At 38.4% G+C, this 13,457-nt stretch overlaps 1 protein-coding gene across 2 annotated transcripts in view; it reads left to right on the forward strand.

Annotated features, from left to right (window-relative positions):
- LOC119902511 overlaps positions 1–13,457 on the forward strand; it is a 151,252-nt gene that overhangs the window by 76,956 nt on the left and 60,839 nt on the right. For both annotated transcript variants that reach the window (XM_038718741.1, XM_038718743.1), the window contains exon 4: positions 10,070–10,189. In XM_038718741.1, the coding sequence (XP_038574669.1) occupies positions 10,070–10,189 (120 nt within the window). The remainder of the gene's footprint in view (positions 1–10,069; positions 10,190–13,457) is intronic.

Here is a 13,457-nt window from a genome sequence, read left to right on the forward strand (position 1 = left end):
GTAATATGATCATCTGAACTTTCTGCTGTGATCGGACTTACTCAGTAGTCTACAGAAACCCATTTTGTTGCATCTTTCCCACAGTCATAACATGAATAAATTGCTATTGCAGTGCCATCTGCCATCCAGACAGGAGTGAATTGTTACATTTTTCATGATAGAAAGATGATTAGGTTTAAGCTTTAGACCAGATGACAACATGGAGGTACCGTTATTATAGTTTGACCAAGCAACCTTTGTGCAAAGCTGAACATGAGGTAACATAAATACAATCCTGGATTTGGGGAGGTTTCCTGATTGTTCATTTGGGCGACGAACCAAATTTGACCTGGAATCTTTGTTACATGTCACACTTATTTCTTTTTCTCATCTTTCATGTCCTTTCTCCAGTGTGATTGAGTAATGAGAGCAAAAACAATATAAAAACAATCGTAATAGCTGGGATAAGAACTTACCTTGATTGAGCGGGCTATTGAAATCACATTCTGTATACAAACTAAGGCTGTATCATTTTATAGGTTCGCTGTTTAATCAGAGTAAAGCAACAGCCAGTCACTGCTGTCAAGCTCCTAAATGATGGATGTCCTACTTGACCACAGCTAGACAGTGTGTTTTATTATTTCTATCTCAGAGGGATGAATTGTTTAAAGGTATTTTATTCAACAGCTTTGAATTCGTAGTCTGTACAGCCTGCACAAAAACGTCTCTTACACTGAGAATGTGAAATACTGAAAAATACAAATTATTGTCAGCTAATTAAACCAATAAGGGACCTCTGTTAGATGAACTGTAATATAAACAGCTATTACAAAAAGAACTTCCAGTAGGACATGAAAGAATATTTGAAATGCAGTGAGTATGTTAATGTAACCATAGATGTCTTCAATATGAGGTTTTGACAGCTACAGCTATATAGCCATTACACAACACTGCCATAACATTACTGCCTGCTAGTATTCCATTCACAATGTATTACCTTTTTGTGCACAGCCTTTTAACCTTCATCAAAATTAATTCTTAAATGCTATTGTATGGTGGGAAGACCTGCTGCAGGTTCAATGCAATACAATACATTCAATACATGGGTAGTTTTCTGAATACGAGGTTGAGTGAGGGAGCGTTTATTTACAAGATGGAGTCTGCATACTGCATCTTATATCAAAACGACTTTGCATTCCAGCAGATAAAAGGAATTCCTGAATTTTTGATCGACTTTTCTCCAGAGTTGCTGGTTTTTATTCGTGTTGCGTATCACCACGGTGTGGTCACAGCAAATACAGCAAATCTCTGTGATGTCACTGCTCGACATTTGCATACATTTTTAACACAAAATGCTTTTATGTGTCAAAATAAACATACTCTTCTCTCCAGTCCAACATAAAATGAGATGTAAAAGTTCTGAATTATTCAACTCTTTCTTAAAAAATGTCCATAAAAACACCTATTTACGTGATCAGCTTCAAAGTCGAAACTTTAAAGTCCCTGAAAACATTTTCTCAATTAGCTTCTTACTGTTCTATACTGTTCTGTATGAGTGATGAGCACTATACCAACGCCGTTTTGGTCATTTAATATGAGACATTTCTGTTTATCTCTGTGCTCCTATTGTCATTTTGCAGTAGGCGGGGCTCGGTTGCACCAAGGTGAGGGCGCATACTTCTGCGCACCAATCATAGTTAAGCAGCATTTTAATGACAGTTGGCATGTTGGTTGATTGCTCTCAATAAAATCTGATCAAACTACATCCACACTGTCCTGATTAAGCAGATTAGCTGAGTTTGTGTCTGTTAAACTCTTAATGTCTATAAATATTATTTATTTATTTATTAGGCTTTTTTTATTCAGTGTTGCTTATTTAGTCACACATAAATAAAACATGATCACTCATGTAAAGACACATTAAATTATTAGACTGCTATTATAAGTGATCCTTTCTGTTCTCACATTGCTAAACTAAATGGTAAATTGTCATGCAATTAAGACACAATAAAATGACGCAAGCACGTAAAGATTGAAATATCGCATCAAGTACATTTTCATCAAAAGCACTATGGCTTATAGCCAAGGTTAAGTTATATGTAGAAAGAGAGACTTCATCTGTAAAATTAAATAGGCTGACATTTAGATTGATTTGCCTTTAGTTGAATTCAATTCAGTTTTATACTGTTGTCTTGACAGTTTTATAAAGCCAAACTGATATCATATTCAAAACAAGAAACATCAAATGCCTTGAGCGACTGCCAAATTATAGTACTTAATACACTGTAATAAAAACAGACATTAACCTGTTCTTGGTCTAATGAATGAACAACTTAGTGATGCATGTGCCTTATGATGTGTTAATAAGAGGCCTATTTAAGTGTTCAAGGCATTCTAAGAGCCACTCTGCAAACATTTATGTAAGAAATCTGGCAAACTGGCTGGCAGATGCAAGAGGGAGGAAAGTGAAATACAACCCTCCACTGAATAGTTTCAACTGAGCTTTGTGTCCATGTAGCACGAGTCAGAATACAAAGCTCTGGGGATTCCTGGGTGGCCTTTTCAGACTGAAACACCTATATATAGTTTCTAAAGGGCCTTCAGTGCAGTTACAAGCTAAAAGTGGCACAACGTGAAGGACATTTGTGTTGCTATAGTTTCTTTATATGTAGGCCATATGCTATATCTTTTTAAAACAACCTACAGTCTGATAAAAAAAAAAAGTTTTATATAAGAGGTGTGTGTGTGTTTGTGTGTGTGTGTGTGTGGTGTTAAACCGACTTTTCCAAAAAATGAAGTGTAAAATTTACTTTGAATGCATATAGTATGTATTAGTGTTGTAGTCTAGACCGCCCAAACCGAGACCAAGTCAAGACCAGAGTGTATGGAGACAGAGAAAAGACCAAAACTTTGAGGGGCTAAGACCAAGTTGAGACCAAGACCGAGGGAGGTCGAGACCGAGTCATGACCAAGACCAGTTCCCCACATTACATGACACACAATAAAATGTGGAACAAAATCATAGGTACTTCTCATTCCCATTAAAACACCCACATACAAACACTAAGAGATAACATCAACGTAACCATCTTTATTCAACACTCCTTTTTTTCATGTTTACCTTTGTGGGGAGGGTGAACAGCCGTTAACACATTTTTAATTAGGGTTATTGGTTGCATTTGAAGCATTACGTTTTATATCCAATCAAATTAAGGATGTTAACAAATAAATCAGACAATGCAAAAGCAATTTATTGATATTCCCAAAGTTATGGTCTTGACTGGTCTTGAAGTAAAATCCAGAGTCCTCAATATACAAATGCGATTGAGTCCGAGACGAGACCATCAAAAAGTGGTCTCAAGATTGGTCTTGAGACTAAGACCGATCTCGAGTACTACAACACGAGTATGCATTTTGTAGAAGTTTTATATGAGAATGCATATAAGAAACACTTTTTGTGGGGCGCAGGCAGGTTAGGCGGTGCTGTTCAATTTTATTACTCTTTTGGCATGAAATTGCATCTCTGTTCAGACCATACAGAGAAATTTCATGGCTGCAACTGGCCGATGTGCACACACAGCCCTCTCCAAAACCCCAAAAGTCAAATGCAAATGGGAACACAATTTAAGTGCAATGCAGGCAGAATCTGAAATGGGTTAGATTAATGTTTGATTTTTAATAATACTGTCACCACAGCTGCTTGTAGGATGTATGAGGTCTTTCCCTTTTGTTGATTAAATACCCGTAGCCATCATAGAGCAGCAGGAATGATACAGTACATACGTTCCATGTGCAGTCTCTAATTTGAGGGATGTGCCGCCTCATAATTATGCATAGGCCAAACAGTTTGGCTTATTATAATGATAAAATGTTTATTATTCATTATTAGAATAACCTTATTGTACATATTATACAGAACACAGATATAACTAAATAATATAAATTTTAACATTTGAGCATAAAAAATAAATAAATAAAATAGAAACAGCTTGATTTGTACTACATTAAAAGAAGACATAATCTGCCTATTAGGGATGCTGTCTGCTCATATTTAAGACGTGTTTACTGTGTTGCTGCTTTGGGGCTCTGCTCTTTTCTTAAAAGAGCTACCAGCCTGGACTTTCCTCTCGGCTCATTAGGAAAATGTCTGCCGCTTTTAAACAAGATGAGGAGCTGACGTGATTGGCCATAACCTGACTCCACCTGCTAATAATGTATTCTGCCTACTAATTATGTATTCATACCTCCTCAGCCTCTTTTCCACATTGCACTGTGAACCAACATTGCTTAGACTTAACTGGTCACACCCACCTGCGCTTTGTTTGTGAAGTAATACACTGTGAAATGCTTTAACTGTAGCAGGACTGATGGATTCTTTAAAATTAATAAGTTCAGCTGCTACAATGTTCATGGTGAAAAAGAAAAGTGGGTTTCCAGGACAAACACCTTCAAATCCATCAGAATTCGACCCTGGATACCTCAGTTGGTAGAACAACAAAATCTATAGAAAATTTCTTATAGAGAGTGCAGTTTTAAAATTTCTGTTGAAACACTGTCCTGTTTCCTTTTGGCACTGATCGATGGCAGTGTCTATGTATCAGATTATGTTTACCTCCTACAAAACACAAAACAGTTTATCAACTAAATTCATGAGAATAGAGTGCAGTCATCCTTTAAAAGCTGAGCTGTTGTGTCAAATTTGTGTGAAATGGCATACATACATATACATATAGAAATGACCCTTTGCCCAATTTGATAAAAAATTATAGAGGAGTATTAAATTATCTGCCACTTTGAAAAAAATCTTTTTCATTTCAGTTTTACTTGGAAATCTGTGACAGTGTGCATGTCACAGCCACAGTGACCCAATAATATTTCTGTGACCGTAGAAAGATCATGTACAATGTAACAGGAGTGCTTGGAATAGGAATGAAAAAAGAGGTAAAGGCAGCGATAGGGGGATTTTTGCACTTATATTGCAGTTAGATGTTGGAATGACAATATCTGTCTAAGATTGTAATTCAGAGCATGACTGCAGAGTGCCTGTAGGAAACAGTTTGTATGTACAAAAAGTACTCTAATCTCCATTTAAACTCCGCTCTGCCCCTTGAAAATGGGTTTTACTTTGAGGAGCACTCTTGCCTTTTAAAAGCAGGGAGAAAAGCTTTCAGGAAAACTTTGGAATTTGCCTGAAAAGAGGGTATTATTTTAAATAATTCACCCCTTAACTGGTTAGTTTAGAAAAGTTCAGCAAATTTGGCCTGATGTCCTCGCAATCTGCCTCTTAAAGGTTTTTTTTCCCAAACATCAAGGTCCCTCCCGCACAGAATTGTTTAATTCAGATTAGAATAATGACCCTGCCAGCTGCCTGCCTGGGCAGGGCCCAAGGAGAGTGGGTGAAGGAGACGAGCACTATTTAGTAATCCTATCAGCTGCCGTATGAGTGTCTGCTCCTCATAGCAGCTCAATCTTCAGATTGAGTTGTTCAGTCAATCATGGATTCAATATTTACTTGATGATTCAATATTTACCAAGGCGCTTTGCAGCACACGCGGCTGAAGAGATATTGCTGCTGCAAGGATCCTATCAAAGACTCGTTACATGAGACATTTAAGGGTGAGGGTTGGGGGAGAGAGAGGGGAGTTGGTATCTAATCTACGGCAATGAGACACTAATGCAAGGTGCGCTGGAACTGAGCCAGTTCCCTGCTCGAAATTGGTGTCTGCAAAGTGTTTTGTGTTGGTTACACTCGACTGGGTATAAACATCTTGCCAGATGTAGATCTGCATTCTGAGAGAATGACTCACATTTAAAGTTTAACCTTGAGTATGAATATTACAGTCTATATATTCACACACACACACACACACACACACACACACACACACACACACACACACACACAAACATACATACATACATACATAAATACATACATACACACACACATACATACATACATACATACATACACACACACACACACACACACACACATATATATATATGTAAAGATATATATATATATATATATATATATATATATATATGTATATATATATATATATATATATATATATATATATATATATATATATATGTATATATATATATATATATATATATATATATATATATATGTATATATATATATATGTAAAGATATAAAGATTCCTATTCCTTTCACCAGAGTCATGTCTTATGGTAAGAACTTGTGTTCCAGATGGATGTGTGGCAGTGTGAAAATTTTATCTTTGTGGAGTGTGACTGGCTGTATAGCACGGCTTGCAGGCTGCATTTCAATAGGTTTGCCTCCGCCTTGCACTTGTTGCATCAACCTCAACCTCTTTGATCCCTAAGTCTGATTAGTTTCTACTGCTGTCAAAAGAAACATTTCTGTCTACTTATTATGTCCCCCTGTACTTATCTATAATATCTATAGTAAATAAAAATGCCTAAAACGGAAAGGGATTCAATTGCAGACACATTGTATTCTGTGTCAGTCTGTGAGTGAAGCTGGTATGGCCAAGGAGTGCTTTGAAATAAGCAGAAAGCTGTAATAGTTTTTCTTTTTCAAGCTGGAAAGAACATTTGTAAAAGGGAGAAAAAAAATCAAAACTAAGCATGGATTACAAATAATTGGCTACCATCTGAAAACACAGGTAAAAACAAAAAAAGGTGCCTACTGTCCTCTCAGTTTCATTTTACTTGGTCTCTCTAACTGTGTCTCAGAAACTGTAACATCATAGTCACTGAGATATCTATTTTGATCAGAAGAGGGTGAAAATAAATGGCCCGGTGATCAGACAGGTTTCTAAGAAGCCACCAGGTTAGCCAAAAGTATTTGGAATACAAAATAATGTAATGACTGAAAATTATTATCCAAAATTGTGTGTTGTGAACATCAACCTCAGCTTACAGACTGACTTCCTGCTTTAAGCTTCACTTAACAGACTTACCTTGTTAGTGTCCACAGTTGTTTGTGAAATGGAGGTTTATTACCAACATTACTGGTGTCTGCAAAGTGTTTTGTGTTGGTTACACTCGACTGGGTATAAACATCTTGCCAGATGTGGATCTGCATTCTGAGAGAATGACTCACATTTAAAGTTTAACCTGCACATAGTGGTTTAGATGATTGATGTCTAAACTGCCTTGTTTATGACATCATGCTTGTCTGACTGCTTGTGTTTCTTGCCTATCTCAGACATTACTTTGGTAAATGCAGTATGTCATCATAACCTACAGAGACTAGATTTGTTACTTAAGTAAAAGTAATAGTAAAGCAATGTAAAAGAAATCCTATTATACTCCCATTGTAAGTAAAGGTACTGCATTCAAAACTTACTCAAGCAAAATGTACTTTCAAAAGTAAAATGGCTCATTGTCAAAAAGATTGTTAATACTGATGCAGAAGTGCGTAAGCAGAACTGTACTGTGGTAAGCCTAGTTCACACTACACAATTTTAAGCCCGATTTACCGCTGTGATCAGGGGTAAATCAGTGATCGATTGGCGGTCGCCAGTCGTTACGTGTGAACTACTCAACGACGCATCAAAATGGCTCCCTGACACATTTCTCACACATCGCCAAAGTCTGCCAGATTTCTAGCATTCCAAATATCTGGAGGAGTCGGCTCGACATCCACATCCAGCCAATGAGAGCAGGCAACTGGCAGAGCAGGCAGCTACTTTTTACTCCCCTCCAGCTCTCTCCGTAGCTCAGATGATCCCTGCTACCTGCGTGTGCTAATCCATTCTTTCACCCCGATTCTTTGTTTGTATAATTGCTGTCTTTATAATAACAAACAACAGCTGTTTCATGTGTAGGTTCACCTCATTTCCCGTTTCACATTTTATGTGTGTTTTCTTGACAAAACGTTGTTTGAAGACCAGCATCGGGTGGCACAGCCGCTGTCAGCTTGTGTAGTGACCCCCTGTCACCGATCAGTCACTTAGTGTGAACATCACAACAACTTCAAGACTCCCCGTCAGCAAGTCGTGTAGTGTGAACAGCATGGCCATCGGCCGAAGCTGAAAGTCGTGTAGTCTGCACAAGCCTGTAGTTGGTTATTGTGAAGCTGGTTTTAAAATTTCAGCTACTAGATATTGTATTCTACCTTAGAAAGGATGAAAGCCGAAGTTTACCGTATAGTTATATAAACTTAATCATAATAGACTAAAAGAATATAAATGATTGAGGAATGGAAACGTATTCAGACTTAATGGCCACTTCAAACGTAGGGAGTCACCACTTTTTTTGGTTTTTATACATCGAAAGAACTTCTGTAAAAAACAGACCTGGCATCTAATTGAGTTTATTTGTCAAAAAGTGTAGCCTCACCTGGCCAGTAAAAGGGACATGCTGTGTAATTGGTGCTCAGAATTTAAATTTTTTCACGTACGTGCATTAATGTCATGCACTTTGATGCATGATTCTCGTTTAGCTAACTCAAACTTTAGCATTAGCTCATTGGTGACGAAGAAAAGTGAACAAGTCATTGTGGCTTTTCAGCAGTTTAAACTCCTTCAGCTAACGAGCAAAAGCTTAACCGATTTGCTTTTTGTGTAATATTGGGAAATTTTTCCTCTTAGAAGCCTCTTCAAAAAAACTAAAAACAGCTATTTCAGTGAAAACGTCTGAGAAGTTTAATGAGGAAATCTCTCTTTGGTGGAACTGCTAACAACTCATAGACATGGTCACAAGGCAAACAGGCTGGGAACCACTGGTTTAATGTTTTACGATAATTTGTATTTTAAAAGCTTATCAAATGTTCTTTTATGTAAAATCGTAATCTACAATGTAAATAGTAACTAAAACTGAAATAAATGTATCGGAATGAAAAGTAAATTTCCCTTTAAAATGTTGTGGAGTAGAAGTATAATGTAGCAGAAAACATTCAACAAAAAAAATACCTCAAAATTGTACGTAAGTATAATACTTGAATGAGTGTTCTTAGTTACCTTTCTACAAAAAAAGCTACAAAAATAAGAACCGAGTTGTGATAGACTGGAATTATCCTTTCATTTGGTCACTTTTCCAGTGTAAACACGCAACACACTGAAAACCTGCTTAGAATTAGTATTTAATATGGAATTTCTATCTCTTTCTTTCTCTCTTGTTCTCATATACACAAAAACTCCTTCTTGAACTCTCTCTTGTGCAACCATCTGTCAATTACCCCTCTGATTCTTAACTACCTAGCTACCAACCCTCATGCCGCTTTCCCTACACAGCGCACACACACACACACACACACACACACACACACGCAGTCACACACACACTTCATCTATCTTTCCCATAGTGATACTGTCATGGCTTTGATCAGAAATAAAGTACCAGCTGCTCCCACAAATCCCCTTCTTCCTCCTATCTTGTTTGGCTTGATCCCACTGGGAATAGTCATTCTGCCTGCACTTATGTATAAATATAGACATATATGAATACTCTACGTATGAAATGTGTCTACTGTTTTTCATATATTTAAATCATTTCCCCCTACAATTTCTGAAATCTGATCTGGCAAATTGACGCTCCATGAGCAGAAGACAGGAGATTTAAGGGAGTGAGAGGAGAGCCGTTGAAGAGACAGACGGTCCGATTGAGAGAGGGAGCTAAAGGGAATTGGAGACGGAGATGAAGAGAAATGAAGTGAGACAGAGGGAGGGTGGGGAATGGTGGAGTAGAAGAGAAAGGTGAGCGGTAGGATAAAGGAGGGAGAGGGTGCGTGTTGGAGGGGGGCAAATAAAGAATTTGTCACACTGCCGTCGGAAGGAGATTGAAAAAGAAGTGGGAAAGGAGAGTGGAGTTTGACTTGATATAAAGCTTTCTTACGCTCTTAAAGTGCAGCTGTATCCTGTCCACTTAGCTCCAGTTCTGCCTTGTTTTGACTCAGTGCTTCTCTTTTTCTTTCTCCTTTTTGTTTATTTCCTTTCCTCGTCCCTTTTCCCTCCCCTTCTTTTCTCTTCTTTCTTTCTTTCTTTCTTCTCTTTCTTCTTTGCTACCCCTCTCTCATTTCTTTCATTGTTCTACCTCATTGCCCTCTCCTTCTCTTTATTTCCCTCCATTCCTCCCTCCTTCCCTGCAGGCACGTCTATAATCCAGGTGACAGCAACAGATGCTGATGACCCGACTTATGGGAACAGCGCCAAGCTAGTGTACACACTGGTGCAGGGCCAACAGTACTTCTCTGTCGATCCCCAGACAGGTGAGTGTGTTTATATATCTGAGTGTGTGTGTTCCCGTCATAACACACATGGGCGGAGAAATGTAAAAGATGCGCAGATGTCGGAAAGCTAATACACACACGCTGCACAAGAGCAAATACACTCAAGATGTTGAAGTGCAAACACACAGGGTGTATGAGCAAGCAAGTGAATGAACATGTGAGAGTGGACGGACATGATAACACACACGCGTACATGCAGGTATGCATGAGTGTGCAAACACAGGTGGAGCTAAACATCCGAGAATGTGTGAGCTGCATGCACAAACAGAGACTCGTCTCTCTATTTTTCCCCTCTCTGCCCTCTTTCACTCAGTTACTAACACATATTGATGCACACATGCACAAACACACGCACATTCAAACTAACTATTTTCCCCCACATGCATCCCTCATTCTCTTGTCACACTTAGTCATCCATCTTTCTCACTTCCCCTTTCCCTCTTGTGCCCCCGCAAACACCCTCCTCTCAAATGCACACTCACTCACACTCACACACATACACACCTCAACCTCTCCCAGTGTTCCCCTCCATGGTTCACCCCAGTATGAGTTGGCAGAAATGTATTCATGATGGCAGGGCCTGTGTGCGCCGAACAAAACACAGAAGCAGCCTAATTTTATTATTTCTGAATGAAGCAAAAACAAAAAGACATATGTTCAAAGAGAGATGTCAGCAAAGGTTTGTGAACTATTACACAGGATAGATTACAGGGCGCTCAAAGGACCTGTCTGCTGTGTGGGCTTTCAATATGCCTCCATGTCACGCATGTCACCTAAGGGCAAAACATTTTTTGCTGCGTGGAGTGTGAGGGTGGAGTGTGCCTTATTTATTTCTTTTATTTCATTATTGTTACTTTTTTAGCATCATACCTTGGAGGGAAATCATTGCTTGGTTGACTCAGAAATGAAGTTCTAACTGTTTTGATTGACAGTGTGCATAAATATTTAGCATTTACCTTACAATGCTGCTGCTGAAGTTGATTGTTGTTTGCCTGTGGGAATATGTGCCTGCTTGTAAGGGTTTACTAAGGAACACAGGTGGACAATACATGTGTTTTGCTCATTGCTCATGTTTAGTAATTGATTGCTTTGACAAATGAGGACCTCTGAAACTAGTGAAGAGAGCTGCAGCACTGATGCTGATTGGGGAATTTAAGCTTAATTCTACCAAGGGTGTATTAGTCGTGACACTGTGCTATCAGACAAGCTTTAGCATTCTGAATGTGTCCGTTCTCTTCTCCCCTCTTCCCTCTTCTCTCCGTTCTCTATCTCCCTCTTGCAATCACCCATTCCTCGTTGGCTCCATCACCAAAGGTCTTATTCAAAAATGTACACTCGGAGGCGAGCACATTTGCTCATATATTCAGTTTGTTTGCTTATGAATTCTGCTCATGACCCCAGACATATTCCTGCATGTTAGCATTCAAAACAGCCCGCGCTGAATGTGATTCACCTTGAGCTGCCAATTCATCCAGGCCGGTGTTTTGGCTGATGTTAGGTGAGAGCAGCCAGCACTTGATGTGCAATATCCAATCATATGTAGCAGAATGAGGTCATTTACACAGAGGAGATGTCGATGTTGAACGCGCGTAAGTGATGCGTCTTGGTGTGCTGTTAAAGAGAGTTAGATACAGAACGAGATTTTACGCTCTGTCAGCATGTCTGGCGGTCGGTATTGGGTGATTTATCATTTCCATATGAGCTTCCTTACATATCTGTTTGTATATGCTGTGTGTGTGTGTGTGTGTGTGTGTGTGTGTTTCTGTGTGCTTTTAACGGGACATTAAGTTATATATTGTCGCTGTCAAATAGAAACTGAGCGTCTCCAAAAAGTGGGGAAAGCTGTCAGGTTGTCAGGAAAAGCAGCCATGTCTTTGGCCTGATGACAATGTGGTTTGACAACATCTGTTTTGAAGGGCTTCAAAAGCCCAAGAGGTCTAAGAAGAACTTGGTCTGTCAGAGTGAAAAAATTTTAATTACTAAAACTAAAGCTATTGAGTTTTTACACACCAACAAACTTGATCTCTTTATTACCTATGATAATGACAGAGGAACTGCTAACAACACTGACAGGTTTGTGATACATATATATATTATTATATTATGTATATGTGTGCAACATGTTAAAAATCCTCTGCAATTAGCCAATATCTGCTCATTTCCTGGTCTAGCTCTATCACTAATAAGCCATGAGAACAACTTTGGGTTGCCCAAATCCATTCGGCTTAACTTTCTCTGTCTTTGTTTCTCATTGATTCATTGGGCACACCCGTCCAATGGACCATTTTAACAGTTACATGAAATAATACCATATTAACATTTATAACAGGCTAAATTGCTTATTGGAAAGCACAAAACCATGACCTTTTTATTAATGACTTATTAACATGTATAACTGAGGTCTTGATAGGGCCATGACTTTCTCAGTTCATAAAGAGCAATTGGATCTGCTGTAAATGTTAATAAATCATTAATGAAAGATCATGGTGTCCATTAAGATTCTCTGTCCACCACTTTATAAGGTATCTTCTTGAAGTCAACTGGGTTTGCTACTACTGAAAAACAGCTAATCCAGATGCCTCTGACTTAGACAGATAAAAAGGTCAAGAGGCTTTATAATCAGCCATCAGTTCTGCATGTTAGTATGCCATTATTAAAGGCTTTTTACATTACAATAATCCATCTAGAATTGTAAAAGGTGTTAACAGATAATGTGTGCATTGCATTGCTGATGAGACTGAGAGTCATAGCAAGGCATGCTTGACCAAAACTAACTATTACAAATGTTCCACAAAGCATAAATAAATGATTTATTAACCATTATTAAAGCATTAGTTACAGCTTGTAACTCTATTATAAAGTGTGCCTTATTAGAAAGTGGTACCTACAAATGCCTGGTGAAGAGATAATCTATCAAGATTATCAAGAACAGAAGATGTTGTGATACCACGCTTACCTTTAGAAGATACTGTGTCATTAAAAATGTGAATAGAGCTGAATGAGATCCCAATTTGCAGGGAGCTTTTGTTCCAAAACAGAACCCAGGCCATAAAGCGTATTTTGGAAGCCATGAGGTCCAGTGCCTGATAATCACCGAGCCATAAATATTGATCAAAAACCCTTTCAGTCCCACACAGATATATTATGGTCATTTGGTGCCATTTCGCTACCGTTAAAACCTTATTTTTCCCTGCTTTAATGGCTTCATTCCCACCCTGATCCTACTCTTTGTGTGTGCGTGTGTATG

The sequence above is a fragment of the Micropterus salmoides genome, unplaced genomic scaffold (assembly GCF_014851395.1).
Source record: "Micropterus salmoides isolate LMB-PRFRI ecotype aquatic unplaced genomic scaffold, ASM1485139v1 Ms_hic_scaffold_14, whole genome shotgun sequence".
Lineage (NCBI taxonomy): Eukaryota > Metazoa > Chordata > Actinopteri > Centrarchiformes > Centrarchidae > Micropterus > Micropterus salmoides.